Source organism: Jaculus jaculus, chromosome 5 (assembly GCF_020740685.1).
Source record: "Jaculus jaculus isolate mJacJac1 chromosome 5, mJacJac1.mat.Y.cur, whole genome shotgun sequence".
Lineage (NCBI taxonomy): Eukaryota > Metazoa > Chordata > Mammalia > Rodentia > Dipodidae > Jaculus > Jaculus jaculus.
In genome coordinates, this window is record NC_059106.1 from 156795546 (window position 1) to 156816842 (window position 21297).

At 45.8% G+C, this 21297-nt stretch overlaps 1 protein-coding gene across 2 annotated transcripts in view; it reads left to right on the plus strand.

Annotated features, from left to right (window-relative positions):
* The first annotated feature begins 270 nt into the window (after positions 1-270).
* Eva1c (eva-1 homolog C) overlaps positions 271-21297 on the plus strand; it is a 111944-nt gene continuing 90917 nt past the window's right edge. For both annotated transcript variants that reach the window (XM_045150565.1, XM_045150566.1), the window contains exon 1: positions 271-433. In XM_045150565.1, the coding sequence (XP_045006500.1) occupies positions 271-433 (163 nt within the window). The remainder of the gene's footprint in view (positions 434-21297) is intronic.

Genomic DNA, 21297 nt, shown 5'->3' on the forward strand with positions numbered 1-21297 from the left:
ACTCCGCAGGTCCGGCCCGGGGCTCCTCGCCCCGCCCCGCCCCGCCCCGGGTCTCCACCCCCTCCCCTTTGCAGGGGATCCCGGGCTGGGAGGCGACCCGGGAAAGAAGTCCTAGCAGCCTGGGCCAGGAGGCGGTGAGAAGCTGGCCACCGCGACCCGCCCAGCCATGTGACACTGTCCTCCGACCCGCGACACCCCCGCTCCACCGCGCGTCCCTCTCCCCCCACCCCACCCCCGGCCCGCACCGGTACCCGCGCCCAGCCGCGCGCCATGCTCCTGCCGGGACCCTCGCGCCCGCCGCCCGCGCCCCAGTCCGCGCAGCATCCCGGCCTCCTCCGCAGGCAGGTAGAGCCTCCCGGGCAGCTCCTGTGCTTGCTCTACTGCACCGTCCTGGTGTGTTCCAAAGAGATCGCCGCGCTCACAGACTTCTCCGGTAAGAGCTCCCTTCCTCGAGGTGCGCCCGGGTACCCGCGGTGAGAGCCAGGTGAGCCGTCGGCTTGCGGCGGGGGTAGGGGGGGAGATGGCCGCCTATAGGGGTCCCGACCTGGTTGCATTCAAGTTGAAGTGTGCTCCAAACTAGTTTTCTTGCCTGGCGGGAAACCTTGGCATGTAGGTGGTTGCGCACGGGGTGGCCACAGGGTGCCATCCTGTAATATATTTGGGAGTTTATCGTGGTGCTTTTGACCTCGTGCTTCTCATGGCTTCGGTTAACCCAACCCTGACCTAGGTGTGTTCACTGCAGGCGGCCCAAAGGGAGCCCTGTGCTGCGTCCAGCACGGGTTGTGGTCAAGGAATTGTGTTTGATTTACCACGCACTTGGTACGGATGCATCCCAGCCAGCCTCCCTGATGCCCATGTAAGGAGACTAGCCCTGGGCACCCCAGACCTGAAGTCCACGTTGGCACAAGAAGGGAGCCACGGGGACTGGAAGTCTGATGGAGATGCTGAAAGAACTGTCACTCAGGAGCAAGGCTTTACACCCCAAAGATGACAGCATCCCCACTCTCTAACTCCAGCTTCTCTCTCTTTCACACACACACAGTCACTCTCTCCACACTAACTTCCTCTCCTGCCAAATAATCTTATAATGCTTTTCTCTGGTCAACTCCCTCCCAGCGTCCTGCGGAGTCTCTCAGGTAGTTGTGAAGTGGCAGGTGTAACACGGCAAACTCAAAGCGTCAAGACTGATGCTGGCTTTGGGTCTGCATGCTTAAGAAAACAAACAACAACCACATCAACAATTAAAAAAAAAAAACCTTCACAACTGTTAACAGCTCTGGGTCGTCCATCTGGCCAGGCTGCAGGCCAGCACCCTTCCCCAGCCCGCCCAGGAAGCAGCTCAGAGTCCCACACTCCCCCCTTTCTCAGAAACCTTTTGCCCAGCCCAGATTTGCACAAACCCTGACAGGGCCCCCCCTGGAGCAGGTTTGTTGTTTTCTTTTCGAGTAGAATGGGGGTGAGCAGCGGCTCTTCTCAGTCCATTTGCACAGTATAGGAGCGCACGGCAAAGAACGCTGGCAAAGCAGACTTTGAGTTCGGTTTCTGGTTTACTTACAGAGAATGCCATTGTTAGCAGAGAGCCCTTAGGTCAGAGGTTCTTTGCTTTGAATATTTAATATCAAGGCAGTGTTCCTGCCTGACGGAGGAAGCCAAGATATGCCTATTTGGCAAGCAAACCATAGCCCTTAAAATCAAGCCCCAGAGAATAAAAACTGGTACATGGGCTGAGGAAATTTATCGTGGGTGTTTTGTTTTTTTTTTAAGGACAACTGACTGTTTTCTTTCTTTGCATTTTTTTTTTCCCTTTAAAGAACGTTCTTGGCTGCTAAAAGGCTTTGTATTTGCTGATTTAAGCTACAGCAAGAAGTTCTGAGTTCAGCCACTGCTTTGCTCTGAATAATGTAAGGAAATTGCTGAAACCTGACAAGCCCTTTTCTGGTGACATCATTATAACTGAACAAATATTGCTTTAGGCAAAATTGTGGTGTCACCATCAGGTTGTTTCTGCAGATTATAGACTTTTCAGTTTGTTTCTTTAGGGAAACTGTTGTGGTATTCGTAGCAGTATATAGGTTACCACCCAAGACAGGAATTATCTGTGTGTAGCAAGTTTACACACAGTAGATCTGACCTGTCAAGTAGGGAAGCTTAGACACAGGCTCTGCTAAGCAGTGACGTGTAGACAAGACTTCTCTGGGCCGCCTTCCTTCCCTGTGAGCCCAGAATCAGCAGCAGGGGGTGGTGTTGCCAGGTTTACCCATCTTTCCTCTCCTCACTGCTGCTCTCTAGGGACCAGAAAGAACCACAGACTCCTTCCTCCCCAGACCATAGGCTTGCTAAAGTTTAAATATATGGTGTGGGATTGGGGAAAATGTTAGAAAAGACTCAGGAAGAAAGAACACTGAAGTCTGTGAAACATGACCCATCTGGCTAGAAACCGAAACAGCCTTTAAGACACACACACACACACACACACACACACACACACACACACACACGTCAGCCATGAGATAGCGTGGAGGACAATTCTCAACTCCAAACTGGCAGCCTAAGTGTCCCGATGAGTGTGTGGGGGTCTAAGCAGTAGATCCTGGTCTTGTGATTGATTCCCTATGGTCTCAAAGGGTGTTGCCTGCTTTTTTGGGGCGCAAGTGGGCCTGTTCCTTTTTATGACGTTGGTGGGATGTGTAGATGCAGAGGTGGCAGGTCCTCTCCTCGGATCCTTGCCACAGTAGCCCAGTACTGGGGAGCATTTTTTTTTTTAACTGGGTGGAAAGGGTTTACTTCAGTCTTGTGTATTCCATGGGAAGCACTATCAGTGGCTGAAGAACCTGGCTTAGCAGAGAGAAGAGAACCAGCTTCAGCAAGTACCAACTGTCAGCAAGCATGAACAGCTAGAGTTCAAAATGCACTGAATACAGCGTAGGTCTGGACTACAAGATCTCTGGAGAGCATGTTTGACAATACAGACACTTGTTTGCTACATAAGGTAAACATCAAAACCAGGTGGAGGATGGAGGGAATTCGGGACCCGTGTGGCCCTGCGAAGAAGGGACCATGGTGTATCCAGGTGCAAGAAATTGCCGGGATGTCGTGGGTCCCAGTCGCAGTCCATAGGATACAGAGTCTCCCAGATCATTGGTGCAGTTTGGGAAAGTTGCTTAGGACTTTCTTGTCTTCCCATTACATTCCCTGGGCAGCCAGCTGGTGTTGTTTTCCTGGGTCATTGATTTTTGTTGTTGTTTTGTTTTGTTTTGTTTGTTTTGTTTTGATTTTGTTTTGGCCCTAGGGATTCCAGCTTCAGAACTCTTAATAACCCCGAAGCTGCGTGGTGGCCCCTCCTCCCTCACCATGTTTGTGACCTGGGCTAATCACCTCCCAACACTGCTCTCTCTCTCTCTCTCTCTCTTTTTTTCCCCTTCATGAAGATGTTGAGCTGTTGCCAGCAGCCACTGCAAGGTTATCATCACACGTTAAAAATGAATCCCAGGGAAGGCAAGAGTGGTGCATGCAAAATTAGTGTCTCTAGTCTTAAACTCATCCTCAAACTCTGTCTGGCTTTTATCTGTTTCCCTCCTGTGGTGGAGCTGTGTTCTTTTTTTTTTTTTTTTTAAACATTTTATTTATTTATTTGAGAGCGACAGACACAGGGAGAAAGACAGATAGAGGGAGAGAGAGAGAATGGGCGCGCCAGGGCTTCCAGCCTCTGCAAACGAACTCCAGACGTGTGCGCCCCCTTGTGCATCTGGCTAACGTGGGACCTGGGGAACCGAGCCTCGAACCGGGGTCCTTAGGCTTCACAGGCAAGCGCTTAACCGCTAAGCCATCTCTCCAGCCCAGCTGTGTTCTTTTGACTGCATTCCTGAATTGAGGATTAGGCCTGAGATATCCAAATTGATCACCAATTTTCTTTTCTTTTCTTTTCCTTTCTTTTCGAGAAAGTAAATGGACTGGTGATGTGGCTCAGTGGTTAAAGGTGCTTGTTTGCAAAGCCTGATGACCCAGATTTGATTCCCCAGTACCTAGATAATGCTAGATGCACAAATGGATACATCCACACATATTATCTGGAGTTGGTTTGCAAGGGGCCCCGCCATGCTTATTTTCTCTCTCTTTCTGATTATACGTTTTTATTTATTTATTTATTTATTTTGGTTTTTCAAGGTAGGGGCTCACTCTACTTAGGCTGACCTGGAAGTCACTATGCAGTCTCAGGGTGGCCTCGAACTCTTGGCACTCCTTCTACCTCTGCCTCCTGAGTGCTGGGATTAAAGGCATATGCCACCATGCCTTGTTTTAGGTTTTTTTTTTTTATTTTTAGTTATTTATTTCAGAGAGAGAAAGAGAGAGAGAGGGAAGGAGAGGGAGAGAGAGAATGGGCACTCCAGGGCCTCTAGCCACTGCAAATGAACTCCAGATGCATGCGTCCCCTTGTGCATCTGGCTTACATGGGTCCTGGGGAATTGAACCAGGGTCCTTTGGTTTCGCAGGCACATGCCCTAACTGCTAAGCCATCTCTCCAGCCCTAAATAAGGTATTTTTGAAGAGAAAGTAAACAGAAGTATAAGGCCATTATCTTTTTTTTTTTTTTTTTTTTTCCAAAGTAAGGTCTCACTCTACCCCCAGGCTGACCTGGTACGCACTCTCTAGTCCCAAGCTGGCCTCAAACTCACAGCAATCCTCTTACCTCAGCCTCCTGAGGGGCTGCCATTCAGAGAACAAGGCAAGAAATTGGGCTAAGGGGGAAAGAGGTGAGACAGCTGGCAAAGCAGGGGATCCTCAGGATTTGTCTTGCTCTCCTGGGGCTTCGATGTGTCTCTGAGTCATCTACAGTAGTCTTCTGTACCTGTTTTCACACATGTGTATGGTGCGTTCATGTGTGAATGTGTGTTAGCATGCATGTGTGTGTGTGGGGGGGTGGCTCTTCCTTAGTTACTGTCTACCTTAATCTCTCAGTGAACCTACACCTCACCTAACTGAGCTAGACTAGCCAGTCAGCGAGCACCGTCTCTGCCTCTGCTCTGGGCTAAACAGGCTCACCCCGCCACACCCAGCATTTCCGCGTGGGTGCTGGGGATCCGAAGCAGCAAACACTTCATCCATTGAGCCATCTCCCTAACCTCCCGTGTTGTTGTAGCTCTTGTTGCTGTTGTTATTGTTGCTGTGTGTGTGCGTGTAGTTTTACTCTGTTCTTTCTCTGACTAAAGCAAGCTGAATCTTCTCTCACATTTCTTTCCCTTCCTTTCCCCTTTCCTTTCTTTTCTCTCCTTCCTTTTTTGTTTTTCTTCCTTTCTTCCTCCTCCCTTTCTCTTTAAAGAAGTTCGAAGCACTGGGTTTGTTCCACTTGCCTCTTGGATCCCTAGAGAGCTCTTGACTTTGGTCAGTGTAGTCCTGACCACGAATGCGTTCACACGTGAGGTTTCATCCAAGTTCCGGTATGTAGCTGAGTGAGGAGAAGGGAGGGGCGGGCTGGGGGAGAAGCAGAGAGTCACCGCTGATAAGTTCTTCCAAATGTACCTGGCCTCAAAGAAAGGTCACTGTCGATGGTGGCCGTGGTTCCCTAGGCTAGTGTTTCATTTTCTGCCATGGGTAACCCAAACAAGCAGTAAAGTAGTATTTGGTACCGGGTTGTTAGTCTGCTTGGGTGGCCATACCAAATCCCCCCAGGCTGGGTGACTCCACGCACAAACAGTTCTGGGAGCTGGAGGTCTAAGATCAGCATGTCAGCCTCTGTCCTTGCCGTGTAGGTGGCCGACTTCTCACCCATGAGGGTGTCCTGTGCGTGCCTGTGTTCTGATCTCCTAAAGACAATAGTCAGGCCGGGCTTAGTGGCGCATACCTGTAACCCTGACACTGCCTGTGACAGCGAGCATCAGGAGTTCAAAGCCATCCTTGTCTACATAGTGAATTCAAAGCCAGCTAGGGCTATATGAGACCCTATCTCAAAAACCAAAAACAAATGAATAAATAAACATAAAGGCCATAATTAGATTGGATCGGGATGATGTGAATGACCCTTTTAACGTAATCACCAAAGTAAATGTGGTTACCCTAATGTAGTCACATTCTAAGGATCCAGAGGTTGGGACTTACTTCAGCGTGTGAATTTTGGTGGGACATAAATCAGCCTGTAACATTGATTATCTGCTGCCAACAATTATGCCTGACTGGTAGCTCCTTATCCCATTGAAATTCCAAGAATTTCAGCATATAAAAATAGAGTAATTCGGGCTGGGGAGATTGCTCAGCAGTTAAGGCACTTGCCTATAAAGCCTAACAACCTGGGTTTTATTTCCCAGTACCCATGTGTAGCCAGATGCATAGAGTGGCGCATGCACCTGGAGTTTGTTTGTAGTGGCTGGAGGACCTGGTGTGTCCACACTCTCTCCCCCCCTCATTCTCTCTCTCTGTGTATGTGTCTATATCTCTCTGCTTGCAAATAAATAAATTAAAAAAATTTTAGGGCTGGAGGGATGGCTTAGTGGTTAAGGCGTTTGCCTGCAAAGCCAAAGGACACAGGTTTGATTCCCCAGGATCCACGTTAGCCAGATGCACAAGGTGGTGCATGCGTCTGGAGTTCCTTTGCAGTGGCTGGAGGCCCTGGTGTGTCCATTCTCTCTCTCTCCCCCTCTTTCTCTCTGTCAAATAAATAAAATAAATAATTAAAAAATTTTTTAAATAGAGTAATTCAATGGATCTTGATAGAGAGAGGGGACATAGTTGACCATTTTCAAGCAGATAAACCCTTCCTCTTCAGCTCCCAGAACATGTGTAGCCTTCAGAATCCCTGGGGTACAGTTGGATACGCATAGTCATTCTATTGATTTATTTTTTTCTGAGGTCAAAGACCCTGCACCACCATTTAGAATGACTATGGGTGCCTAGCGTGGTGGTGCACACCTTTAATCCTAGCCCTCGAGAGGCAGAGGTAGGAGGATTGAGTTCAAGGCCATCCTGAGACTGCAGAGTGAATTCCGGGTCAGCCTGGGCTCCAGTGAGACCCTACCTTAGAAATGGAAAAAGACTTCCCAAGACTCACCCCCACAGACATGTGTGCGCGCGCATGCACACGGGTGGATAAAAGAGCAGGGCCTGCATGGTGGTGGTGCAGGGTCTTTGACCTCGGAAAGAAAATAAATCAATAGAATGACTATGGGTGTCCAACTGTACCCCAGGGGTTCTGAACAAACTGGCCTAGGGAGTGTCAAGCGTTGGTTTAAGGCGCCCAGGACATTCTAAGGTGAGGTTGGACTTGAGAAGCCCAGGGTGTGTGCATCTGCTCATATGGAGCATGGCGGGCTGGGGTGCCTTTCCTCCCAGCCCAAGGGTCACCACCAGGGAGACCAGGGCTGTGTGATCCCAGCTCAGTGCCTGCTCCCATCACGTACGCACACATGCACACACATGCACACACACACGCACGCACACACCCGTCTGCATTTCATTATGCCTCAGTCACGTCGTCCGCTTACCCAGGCGTTATCTTCACTTTAAAAAGTTTTATGGAATGGAAAGCCAGCTTGTAACCAGAGAAAAACAAGCCGGATGTCTGAAGGTGGCCAGCTCTCACGGCAGAAGGGAGGTGACGAGCAAGGGTCTGAAACCGCTTGTCTGTTTCCATGGAAAGCAACTACGTCTGAAAAATGTCCTGCTTTTTCTGCGGCCAAGAGGAAGCGTCTCCGCTCACAAGTGGTCCCGTTATTGATGGCCTTGGTCTCCCAGGTGCTTTATTGGAAAGGGCAGCCTAGCAGCAGTTTGGGGAAAGAAACAGAAAAAAAGGGAGTCAAAATTAATTGAGCTCAGTGTTGTTTGATTCCAAGCTCGTAGCAACCACGGCAGGAATTAGCCTTGTTTACAACAGAGGACTCAGCCTCAGAGATGGCAACTAACTTGCCCAAGACCACCCAGCTGGCAGAGCAGAGGTAGCCTCCAACACTGCACTGGGACCAGCAGCCTGTGGGGTTGGAGTGGTGGTGCTTAGCCTTTGCAGGTATTTAGAGAGTAAGAGGAACAGAAAAGCTCCTACAATTTACCTAGCCTTTCCAGAAGATTCTGGAGTAACCAGTGCCATTTCAGGTGCCCACTGTGAAGACGAAGCTTTTCCTTGGTCTTCTTTCAACGTCTTTCCGTCACAGCAATTCCAAAATGAGTGGTGTCACAGGGTGATGCACTGGAATATAGGACAAGGATGTTCTGGTCTTCCCTCATCATCTTGGAGTGGTTCCAGAACCCCCACACACATCCAAATGCTCAGATGTTTAAGTTGTTTTTAATCCTAAGGACATACTATCTGCATATAGCCTAACACCTCCTCTTGTACACTTTTGACCATCTCTAGATTTCTTATATTATCAGCTACAGTGTAAGTGCTGTGTAAATAATTGTTAATATTGCTTAGAGACTATGACAAGAAAAAACGTCTGTACATATGTAGAACAGACACAATTTTTTTGTGGGGAGAGAGGTTTTTAATATATTTTTTTCATTAAAATAATTTTTTAGAAAGAGATAGAGAGAGAGAGACAGAGAAAGAGGGAGAGATTTGGTGTGCCAGGGCCTCAGCCACTGAAATTGAGCTCCAGACACTTGCGCCACCTAGTGGGCATGTGTGATCTTGCGCTTGCCTCACCTTTATGTGTCTGGCTTATGTGGGATCTGGAGAGTAGAACCTGGGTCCTTAGGCTTCACAGGAAAATGCCTTAACCACTAAGCAATCTCTCCAGCTCTGCTTTTAATATTTTATTTATTTATTTTTAAAATTTATTTAAGAGAGAGATAGAGTGCCCTCTCTAGGGCCTCAAGCCACTGCAAACGAACTCCAGACACATGCATCACCATGTACATCAGGCTTATGTGGGTTCTGGGGAATTGAACCTGGGCCCTTAGGCTTTTCAGGCAAGCACCTTAACCACTAAGCCATCTCTCTATCCCAGGAGAGAGTTTTGAGACAGGAGGATACCTGAAACTTACTGGCCAGATAGTCTAGCGGAATCAGTAAGCTCCAGGTTCAGTGGGAGAGCCTATCTCAAAAAACCAGGTAGAGCCACGTGTGGTGGTGCACGCCTTTAATCCCAGCACTCGGGAGGCAGAGGTAGGAGGATCACTGTGAGTTCGAGGCCACCCTGAGACTACATAGTGAATTCCAGGTCAGCTTGAGCTAGAGTGAGACCCTACCTCGAAAAACCAAAACCAACCAACCAAACAAACAAACAAGGTAGAGAGCAACTGAGGGAAACACTCAACATTGACCTCTGGCCTCCACACACATGTGTGCATGCATCTGCATAATCATACACACATGAAAACGTACATACACCCCCACACACATATACACAGAAAAAAAACACCAGTTTGAGGGTGTCAAATGAAGAGTATATGAGAATATTTGCCATTACTTGTCCCTTGCCTGTTCCTCCCTAACTGGCAGTGAAACTTAGAGTCAGAATTTGAACTTAGTTCCTGCCTGGTTTCAACAGTCTACACGCTTTTTATTCAAGCTAAGCTTTGGCCTAGGAAAGTCGGGTGAGGACTCTGAATTTTTATCACCTTCTTTCACTACTTAAAAAATATTTTATTCATTAATTTATTTGAGAGAGACAATGGGTATGCTGGGGCTCTAGCCACTGCAAACAATCTCCAGATACATGTGCCACATGGGCATCTGGCTTACATGGGTACTGGGGAATTGAACCTGGGTCCTTAGGTTTCACAAGCAAGGGCTTTAACTGCTAATCTGTCCCTCCAGTCCTTCTTTCCCTTTTTGTTTTTTGGTTTTTCAAGGATGGGTTTCACTTTATCCCAGGCTGACCTAGAATTCACTGAGTAGTCTCAAGCTAGCCTTGAACTCACAGTGATCCTCCTACCTCTGCCTCCTGAGTGCTGGTATTAAAGGCGTGTGTCACCATGCCAGGCTTCTTTCACTGTTTTTTTAATGATAACGTGTGAGGACAGTTATATTTAACTTGATTTAAACATTACGTAGTATATGCATGTATTGGGACATCATATTTCTGCATTAATTATTTGTATTGTTTTAAATATCTTATTTATTTATTTATGAGATAGAGACACACATAGAGAGAATGGGTGCACTAGAGCCTCCAGCCACTGCAAATGATCTCCAGCTGCATGTGCCACCTTGTGCAGCTGGCTTACATGGGTACTGGGGATCGAGCCTGGGTCCTTAGGCTTTGCAGGCAAGTGCCTTAATTGCTAAGCTATCTCTCCAGCCCTCTTTCAAATTTTGCTGAGGCTGGTGTGTTTATAGTCTCTCCTAGGAACATAGGGTTGTAGAGATGACTTAGTGGTTTAGGTGATTGCCTGCAAAGCCAAAGGACCCAGGTTTCAATCCTCAGGACTCACACAAGCCAGATGCACAAAGTGGTGCATGTATTTGGAGTTTGCAGTGGCTAGAGGGCCTGCATGCTCATCCTTTCTCTTTGTGTGTCTCTCTCTTACCTCCTCAAATAAATAATAATTAAAAAAAAAAAAGATTAGGGCTGGAGAGATGGCTTAGCAGTTAAGCACTTACCCATGAAGTCTAATGACCCCAGTTCGAGGCTCACTTCCCCAGGACCCACGTTAGCCAGATGCACAAGGGGGCGCACATGTCTGGAGTTCGTTTGCAGTGGATGGAGGCCATGGCGTGCCCATTCTCTCTCTATGTCTGCCTCTTTCTCTCTCTATCTGCCACTCTCAAATAAATAAATAAAAATAAACAAAAATTTAAAAAATATTGTAATACTACAAGGAGTAGCTCAGATAGGGAAGGCACTGGCCAAGTAGCCCTGACCCATAATGAGTTTTGCCTCTCCTTGTTCCACTAGCCCTTTGCTGGTCCCTAGGAGTTGTCATCTCCAGTTAAAACTCTGGCCCAACGCAGCCATAACCTCCTCCCCTCAACACAGGAAGGAATATTACTGAGTTAAAAATACCTTTGGCTTATCAGATAAGAAGCACGTCAGCCTTTGCAAGAAGAGGGATTACTCTATCTATTCCTAACACTGTTATAAGAGCTTCATTTGTATGAACTCACTTTAGTCCTCACAATTAAAAACAAAAATAAAAAGGCTGAGGCAAAGAGAGATTCAGGAACTTTTAGGGATTTCTATCTGGGCAGTTTTTCCTAATATGAGAAGAAAACAATATCAATAAATTACAAGTAGGTTAGAGCAATACCATTTCTGTAATGCAGAGCCAGACCTTTCCCAGGAATTACGTGCATTTCTCATTCTAAGACCTGTCAAGTCTAGTACCATTTCCTCCTAAAGAATTGGTTATAGAACAAGCACTTAAAATTTCCTGAAATTATTTCCCCACTAAACTCCTAGAATTGCTGAATCCAATGTAATAAGCACCCTTTAAACGAGTGGGTGAGAGATTAACATACGAGATATGTGGGAATGAAGAGAGCGCAGAGAATTAGAGAAATCAGCCAGTACAGACCCTGTGATTATACTGGGCTGTGTGATGCTTGTCACAACCAGGATTGACAAGTGCATGAGGGGCAACACAAGGTGTAAGAAGAGTGACTTGGTCCAGTGAGTGAACTACAGATCTCTAGGAAGCTGTGACTTTGTGACCTTCTAAAAAGGTGGATGAGAAACAAATCAGACCTGGCAAAGCATGGAGCCAGGAAGACTTGTCTCAGCTTGCGCTCAGGACTGGAGAAAAAGAAAAATATTCTGAGACATCATAGAACCAGAGACCTGCCCTTTTGAGAGTCTAGATTTTTTAAAAAATATATTTATTTATTTAAGAGGGAGAGAGAAAAAAATGGTCATACCAGGGCCTCTAGCAACTGCAAACAAACTCCAGTGCATGTGCCACTTTGTGCATCTGGCTTTACCTGGGTACTGGGGAATTGAACCTGGGTCCTTAGGCTTTGCAGACTGGCGCCTTAACCACTAAACCATCTACCTAGCCTGAGAGTCTAGATTTTGAATGAATATTATCTTTACTGTGAAACTCAAGCTGAGAAGCTGTAAGACATAGAGTACCTGGAGAAAATAAACACATAGGTGCTTCGTGCTTGGAAGCACCTGCAACACAGGACCCTCAAGGTTCATACAGATGAAATCCTGATGATTGTAAACATACTGGTGAAAACTACACTGAACAAGCAATAATCAGCATCTTAAGTAGTGAGAGTGCATCCTCGGAATGAGAAAGGAGTAAAAGACTGTCAAAAATGTATAATCGAAGGAAGGAAAACAAGCATATCTACTAATATGAAAAATACAGTAATTGAAGTGGAAATCTTGATTGATAGATCTAGAAGCAGGTGAGATACAGTTGACGAGAGAAACAATGAGCTGAAAAATAATACTTAGAGAAGTTATTCAGGATAATACAGAGAGGGTAAAGACATGAAAATACTTAATAACATTTACATACAAGGAATTCAGGAGGAAAGTGAACGTTCAGCATACGCTGATAAATCCTTCAGGAAGAGAGCATAGACAAAATGAGGGAGAGCCACACTCGAGGTCATAGTGACCTAGGATCAGTGTTCAGGAGTTGATGAAAGATTCAGATTCAAGTAGAATAAACTAATCTACCATTTATAGAAGAACCTTATCAAAAGTGTAAAATATAGCCAGGCGTGGTGGTACACACCTTTCATCCCAGCACGTTGGGGCTACAGAGTGAGTTCCAGGACTAGAGTGAGACCCTACCTCAAACAAATAAGCAAACAAAAACAAATCAAGTGGGAGATATTAATGACAAGATGGTCAAAAGCAGCCAGAAGGTGAAAACGTTGTCTATAATGTCTTTCCAACAACACTAGGAGACAGAAGACAGTGCAATGATAATTTTCAGGTTCTGAGAAAACCAAAGTCCAAATGGCTGGAAGTCTAGATCTATATATACAGAGGTAAATTATTTTTGAAGTTAGTGTGAAATAAACACACTTGCCAGAAATAAATTCTTATGAAAGAACTACAAAAAGACATCATGAAGGACACTAACTCTATAAGAAATGAATGAGAAAGGAAAAAAGAAAGTACAAAGAAATAGTACAACTCCTTATGTTCACTTCTCCCATTCTTTTCTTTGTCTTCATATTTAAGAGTGAAATCTCTTTTTTATATAATTTATTTTATTTTTTTATTTTTATTTATTTATTTGCAAGCAGAGAGAGAGAGATAGTGAAGAGAGACAGACAGAGAGAGAATGGGTGTGCCAGGGCCTGTAGCCACTGCAAACGAACTCTAGATGCATGTGGTCCTGGGGAATTGAACCTGGGTCCTTTGGCTTTGCAGACAAATGTCTTAACCACTAAGCAATCTCTCCAGCCCTCTTTTATTTATTTATTTAATTTTTGTTTGTTTGTTTTCAATGTAGAGTCTCACTTTAGCTCAGGCTGACCTTGAATTCTCTATGTAGTCTCAGGGTGGCCTCGAACTCATGGTGATCCTCCCGAGTGCTGGGATTAAAGGCGTGTGCCACTATACCCAGCTGTTCTTTTATTTTTTATATTTTTATTTACTCATTTATTTGCAAGTGGAGAGGGAGAGAGTAAAAGGACGAGAAGGGAAGAGAGAATGAGAATGGGTGTTCCAGAGCCTCTTGCCCCTGTAGTGAATCTCAGACGCATATGCCACTTTGTACATCTGGCTTTATGTGGATACTGGGGAATTGAACCTGGGCCATCAGGCTTTGTAAGCAAGTACCTTAACCTGTTGAGCCATCTCTCCAGCCTAACATCTCTTTTTATTTCAAGAGCAATGTTCTCAGATATCTTTTTATTTAATACTGGATGTCAAACCCAGGACCTTATACATTTTAGGCAGGTGCTTTACTACTGAGTGATATGCCTAGTCCAAATATCCTGTTCTTTTGGCAGCTAAATTTCAGAGTGTCTTTCTTGGCCTACTTGAGCTCTTTCCACTGAATCATGACTTCCACCCTGAGGCATCTCAGTCTCCTGCCCAGGTGGATCCAGGTCCAGGGTGATACTCAGTGGTAGTTCTATTGGAAAGAGCAGTAAACATTCAGAGATCCAATGGCAGGGATATATAGGGCTATTCCAAAGAGTCATTCCTATCCTGTTCTTGCTTTTGGAAGATTCATAGGCATAAAAAAAATAACAGAACTTGAGGAATAAACAATAAATCTGGCAGGTCATAGTATCTAAAATAACAACTAAACCACAGAATTTAGAACTGAGGGTTTAGTATTATGCCCAATGACATGGCAGATGGCTCTGTCTCTACACAGATTTTACATTGTTATGTGTGCCTCCCTCCCTCCCTCCCTTCCTTCCTTCCTTTTTTCTTCTTCTATTTTTTTTTTTTTTTTTTGAGGTAGCATCTCACTCTAGCTCAGACTGACCTGGAATTCACTATGTAGTCTCAGGGTGGCCTCAAACTCATGGCGATCCTCCTACCTCTGCCTCCCGAGTTCTGGGATTAAAGGCGTGTGCCACTACGCCTGGCTATGTGTGCGTTTCTGATTCATGCTCTAGCCAATGTCTGTGTGGGTGGTTTGAATGTAACATGTCCCCCATGGCCCCCACTCTTTGTGATTAAGCCTCCTACTTAGTCTCCAGCTAGTGGAGCCAGTGGGAGGCAGAGCCTTGCTGGATGGAAGAGGTGTGTCACTGGGAGTGGACCTTGTTAGTTTATTAGTCCAGCCCCACTGGGTGTGCAGAGCTAGCTCACTTTGCTGCTGTGACAAGATGATGCCTCCGTGACTGCTTGGCCATACCTTTCCCTCCATGATAAAACTTCTCTTAGAAACTATAAACTCAAATAAACCCTTCCTTTAGATTAGCTTCTTCTGGTTGGGTGTTTGGTCCCAGCGACGAGGTTAGTGCTATATCCAGTATCACTTTGACACTGAACTTCTGTCAAGATTAACACGTCTGAAGTTGAAGAGATGCTTGGTGCTAGTTTCATCCCAACAGCCACATTTTCCCAAACCCCAGAAAAACCAGGCAACATTAAAATTCGAAACTCCAGGCCCCTTGAGCCTGAAACACATGTTTGCGAACAGTCTGATTGCACGTCTACCTCAGATGTCTCGTGAATACAAATGGCTTCATTTGGGGTTGGAGGAGCAAGGAGGAAGAAATCTAAGAATGATCTCCAAAACCAATCTTTAATTTGGATGAGTATAATAGAGTGTAATCCCGTTTCAAGTCTGTCAGCATTCCTTTGATGATTACAAATGAGTCCCTTTTCCCTGGCTATGTGGGGGAATAATCTGAATAAAATAACCCTTTTTGTCTGCAAGGGTTCATGCGATGCTCATTCGTGACAGCTTTCAGACTAATGTTTCAGAGTCCGCGACACACACACTGTTTCCAAGTCTCTTTTCTTCCTCTTGTGTCTTAGAAGATTTTTTCACTCTTTTCATGTTTGGCGGCTTCCGAAATTCTCAGGCTTAAAAAATCACAAATCGTACTGTCCCGAGGAACAAGAGACTGGGTCACCGAGCCCTTTTCTGTCTCTGCCTCTTGGACAGGAGACAGGTGGAAATGAGAGCGTACGATCTTATCTGGAAAAGCCAATTTGTAACAGCCATTATTGAGGAATCTGCTTTGAGGAGAGCACACAGTGTTACAGTCCTTTTCCACTAAAAAAAAAAAAAAAATGCACATGGAGCCCAAGTTCAGGCTTACTTGCCCTCTTTTGGTTGTCTTTGGCCATGGCATACAAAGGACAGTTATTTGTAAAACTCTGCTTACAGTTTTCTGCGACTTGAATGCCTAAACACTCGAATGACTAAACACTCCCTTCTGAAACGTATGATGTACAGGGTTTTGTGGACAGGCCAGACTGGAGGCAGATGTGTCACCCCATCCCTGGCCTCGGGATGAGAAGCACTGTTGCAGAACCCGAACTGCAGAGTGTGAGCAGAATAGATCCTGTGGCGTCTCTTGCCTGTCCTGCCTCCTTCATCCCCAGCGTCAAGTGCAGAGATGCCTCTATACTGATTTCTCCTTTGTAGTTGAGGGGGGAGGGGGCCCCTGAATTATTGCAAAATGGCGTTATGATTCCTGAAAGGCATACACTAATGCTCCAAGGCAAAAGGACTTGGCTTGCCTGGGGCTTCTGTGTTTCTCTCTGGGTAGTCTTGGCAGGATGGTCGGGGTTTTCAGCACTGATCAGAAGAGCTCCGTGCGTTATACAGTCAATGACTACATACATGCTCCATGACAGTGTAGCTTCCCTGAAGGTATTTAAAAATTTTGGGCTGGAGAGATGGCTTAGCAGTTAAGCACTTGCCTGTGAAGCCTAAGGACCCCGGTTCGAGGCTCGGTTCCCCAGGTCCCACGTTAGCCAGATGCACAAGGGGGCGCACGTGTCTGGAGTTCGTTTGCAGAGGCTGGAAGCCCTGGCGCGCCCATTCTCTCTCTCTCCCTCTATCTGTCTTTCTCTCTGTGTCTGTCGCTCTCAAATAAATAAAAAAAAAATTAAAAAAAAAATTTTATTGACACTACCCATACACGTAGATAATATACCTTGATCATGATCCCTTCCTACCTTCTCTTTTACTCCTTCCCTCCTCCTTTTGGATCAGCAAGCTAGTCAGCAAGCCTCGAGGATCCTCTCTCCTCCCCAGCACAAGGATTACAGGTGTGCCCTGCCAGGCTGGGATTTTACGTGTCAGGGGATCTGAACTCGGGTTCTCATGCTTACACTGAAAGCACTTTAGTGACTGACTTTAGCCCTTTTATGAAGGCTCAATGACCAGCAAGTTTCAATCCAGGATGTCCCTAAGGAATATCAGGCAATGTCTGGAAGCTGTTTTATTCGTCACAACTTTGAGCAGTGGATGCTGCTGGAATCTAGTTGAGGGCATCAGGGATGCTACTGAACCTTTTCCAATGCACAAGGCAAACTCAGGTCCTCATATTTGCCCGGCAAGCACCTTCCCACTGAGCCATCTTCCCCATCCCTAAACACTTTATTAAAGGCAGAAGTCAGCCATGAGCTCCAAGACACCTTAGATTCCTCCAAGGCAGGAAAAAAAAAAAACAAAAAACTCATCTGCTAGGACATTTCTCCGCACCTGCACCTGTGGTCCAGAGGGATTTCATTCATGCGCTCCTCTTTCCTTCTCCTCTCTTCTTTTTTTTCCCTCCCTTCCTCTACATTTCCTTCTCTTCCCTTCTCTTTTCCTTTCTTTTCTCTGAGCAACTTGCCTGTCTTTGGGCCTTTTACCTTTCTCATTTCAAACTAGATCATTTGTTGTCATTAATATCAAACTAAGCTAATTTTCTGAAGAGAGTTCAGGCTTGAGTCATCAGCTCGCTAGCAAATGGGTGAGGATGAGTGTGCAGCACATCTCAGTTCACTTGAAATCCCAGAGAAACAATACCACAGAGTGCAATTCGATTTGAATTTTAAAAAGACAGAGAAACCGGGCGAGGTGGCGCGTGCCTTTAATCCCAGCACTCGGAGGCAGAGGTAGGAGGATCGCCATAAGCTTGAGGCTAACCTGAGACTCCATAGTGAATTCCAGGTCAGCCTGGGCCACAGTGAGACCCTACATCAAAAAACAAAACAAAACAAAACAAAAACAAAAACAAACAAACAACTAAACAACACCACAGAGATGAAGCCATAGACCACCAGGCTGAGGAGCTCTGCAGTTCCCCTCCTCCCCTCACCCAGCCTCTCTGTGATCTCTATTTCCTCTTTCTTTCTTTTTTTAATTTTAATTTTTAATTTTAATTTTTTTTTGGTTTTTCGAGGTAGGGTCTCACTCTGGCTCAGGCTGACCTGGAATTCACTATGGAGTCTCAGGGTGGCCTCGAACTCACGGCGATCCTCCTACCTCTGCCTCCTGAGTGCTGGGATTAAAGGCGTGTGCCACCACGCCCGGCTCTCTTTTTTTAATTTTTAAAAAATTTTATTTATTTGAGAGAAAGATGCAGAGGGAGGGAGAGAGAGAGAGTAAAAAGAGAGACAGAATGGGTGTACCAGGGCATTCAGCCACTACAAACAAATCGCAGACACGTGCCACCTTGTGCATCTGGCTTTTGTGGGTCCTGGGGAATTGAACCTTGGTCCTTTGGCTTTGTAGGCAAACACCTCAACCACTCAGCCCTCTCTCCAGCCCTCCATTTCTTCTTTCTTTGCATTTATCTCTCTTGCCCCTCTGTCCACGGTCCCACCCGCCTCTGCACGCCCACATGCAGAGAGCCCCTGGCACTCGAACATGCTACTTCTCTGTAACCGCGCCTGTACATTGCACACTTATTAGGACATGGATGGGGCTCAGGTGGCCTGGGGGTGAGCACCAACGTAGGGCCCACCTTGAGTGGAAGAGGATCCCACCATGCCTGCGCAGTGAGGACTATCATCTCCCAGAGGCTGTCAGACATTGAGGACAGCTCTCACTTTCAGACTGTGCACCCCCTCCATCACTCCTTCCGCAGACAAGTTACGACGCTACTCAAAATATTTCTTTCTTTCTGCCAGCTACAGAAAATCTGCTATTGTTTCCAAGAGAGCGAGCAGGGGCACCAGCAGGAAGGGGTGTGCAGTAGCTGTACAGCTTTGTGACTCAGTCCATCTGAATTTCCAAGCATTTTAAGAGCTTTGTCCAAAAAAAAAAAAAAAAAAAAAAAAAGGCCTATTGTATGGCTCTTGGCACTGAAAAAATAGCAGGTCTGTCAGAACTCTGTTTCAGCTTTAATTTTCAAGTGGGCGATGTAAGAGTACTCTCCAACTGGAGGGTTTTGCTTATTTTCTCATCTCTGCTCATCTGGGGGGCTACAGAACTTCCAGTTCAGAATCAGCCCACATGGGTACAGAACATCTCTTCTCTTGAAGCCCTTTAATGAAAACACATCATAATCTTTAGCAAAGAGACCTTTCAGATGAACGTGGCTTCTTGCAATCAAAATAAGATGTTTGAGCTGGAGAGATGGCTCAGTGGTTAAAGGCACTTGTTTGCCATGCCTGATGGCCCAGGTTTGATTCCCCAGTTCCCATGTAAAAGCAGATGCATCTGCAATGGCAGGCAGCTCTGACATGTCTATCCTCTCTCTCTCTCCCTCTTCTTCTCTGCCTCTCTCAAATAAATGAATAATAAAATTTTTAAAGAAATAAGACACTTGACAATGTGTACAATATTTATTTACTTATTTTGGTTTTTTGAGGTAGAGTCTCACTCAGGTCCAGGCTGACCTAGAATTCACTATGTAGTCTCTGGGTGGCCTCGAACTCTCAGTGATCCTCCAACCTCTGCCTCCCAAGTACTGTGATTAAAGGCGTGCGCCACCATGCCCGGCCCTACAATATTCATTTTATATGTAATATATAACATATTATAGTCCTTCTTTAGTATCCACAGGAAAATTGTTCCTCAGACACCAGGATCTGTAACATGGCATAGTATTTGTCTATAACCCGCACAAACCTCCCATATACTTTAGCTGAATTCTAAATGACTTATAAAATATGTACAGTGTAAATGCTATGTTCGTAGCAGTTATGTTATGTTGCACTAATGATAAGAAATGTGGTCTGTGTATACTCAGAACAGACACAATTCCTTCTTCCAAGTGTTTTCTACGCATAGTTGGTGGAATCCATCGGAGTGGGGGTCTATAGTTCCAGAAGACTGACTATATATTCAGAGCCTCTTGTAAGATCTTACTTTTTCCTAAATTGGTTTAAAAATGTAAGCCTGGGGCTGAAGAGATGTCTTAGCTGTTAAGGTGCTTGCCTGTGAAGCCTAAGAACCCATGTTTGACTCTCCAAATTCCATGTAAGCTCTATGCACAAAGGTGAGGCAAGTTCAGGGTCACACATGCCCACTAGGTGGTACAAGCATATGGAGTTCAATCACAGTGGCTAAGGCCCTGGCACGCCCATTCTCTTTCTCTCTCTCTCTTTCTAAAAAGCAAGGCTGGAGCAGGGAGTGGTGGCACACGCCTTTAATCCCAGCACTTGGGAGGCAGAGGTAGGAGGATTGCCGTGAGTTCAAGGCCACCCTGAGACTCCATAGTGAATTCCAGGTCAGCCTGGGCTAGAGCAAGACCCTACCTCAAAAAGCAAAATAAATAAATAAATAATAAATAAAATAAAATAAAAAGCAAGGCTGGTAACATCGTTAAGTTTCCCCTGTGCCTTGTGCACCCAGTGCTTCCTTCTGGGTGTAGCTGTTATAAAAATGAGCAGGAAAAACTTGTTTATGAAGATATTCTTTCCTAGTTTTCTTCCCTGGATGTGGTGGTTTGGATACAGTGCCCCCCACTGGCTTATGTGTTTTGAATACTTGCTCCCCAGCTGGTGGCAATTTGGGAAAGTTGTGGAGCTTTTGGGAGGTGGAGCCTTGCTGGAAGAGGTGTGTTACTGGGGACAGGCTTTGAGCTTTTTTAGTCCAGCCCAGCTTGTCCGTGCTAACTCACTCAGACTACCTCCTTCCCGCTATGGTGACAAGTTGTGATACTCTAGGTATCTTCTCTGCCATGCTTTCCCCACCATGATGACACTTCCCCTGGAAGCTGTAAATCAAAATCAACCCTTTCCTTCCATAAGCTGCTTCCGGTTGGGTGTTTTGTTCCAGCAACAAGAAGGTAACTGCTATACTGAACATTGAACCATGAACAGAGTTATTTTTTTTCCCCATCACATATGTATTTATGAGTACATACTTGGTCTCCCTCAGCTCTGTCTTCTCTTGTTAATAAAGAGTATAGGGCTTGAGGGATGGCTTAGTGGTTAAGGTGTTTGCCTGCAAAGCCGAAGGACCCAGGTTCAATTCCCCAGGACCCACGTTAGCCAGATACACGTGGGGGTGCACACATCTAGAGTTTGTTTGCAGTGGATGGAAGCCCTAGTGTACCCATTCTCTCTCTTTCTATCTCTCTTTCCCTCCCTCTTTCTCTGTTTAATAAATAAATAAATAATCTTCCTCATATTCTAAGATTATGGGGTCAGGTGTGGTGACACACACCTTTAATCCTAGCATTCAGGAGGCAGAGGTAGGTAGATTGCTGTGAGTTCGAGGCCGCCCTGAGACTACATAGTGAATTTCAGGTCAGCTTGGGATAGAGCTTATGCACTATATTTTTAAAAAGAAAGAAAAGGGCTGTCACTCCACCTCTGTACCCTCTGCACCATGACTAGATGGTACAGCTCTGGCTGAGGAATCTTCTCACAGTATTGCCAAGTCTGTGTCCTATGTTTATGGGAGGGTGAAATTTCCGCTCAGATCTCTCGTTTGAGTCCTCTATCTAGTGTCGCACGACTTTCTGGAGACCACAAAGAAGGCAGCACTTTTCTCCAGAAAGTTCCTCAAAAGCCTTGAAGAGGGTTTGTATTTTATTTT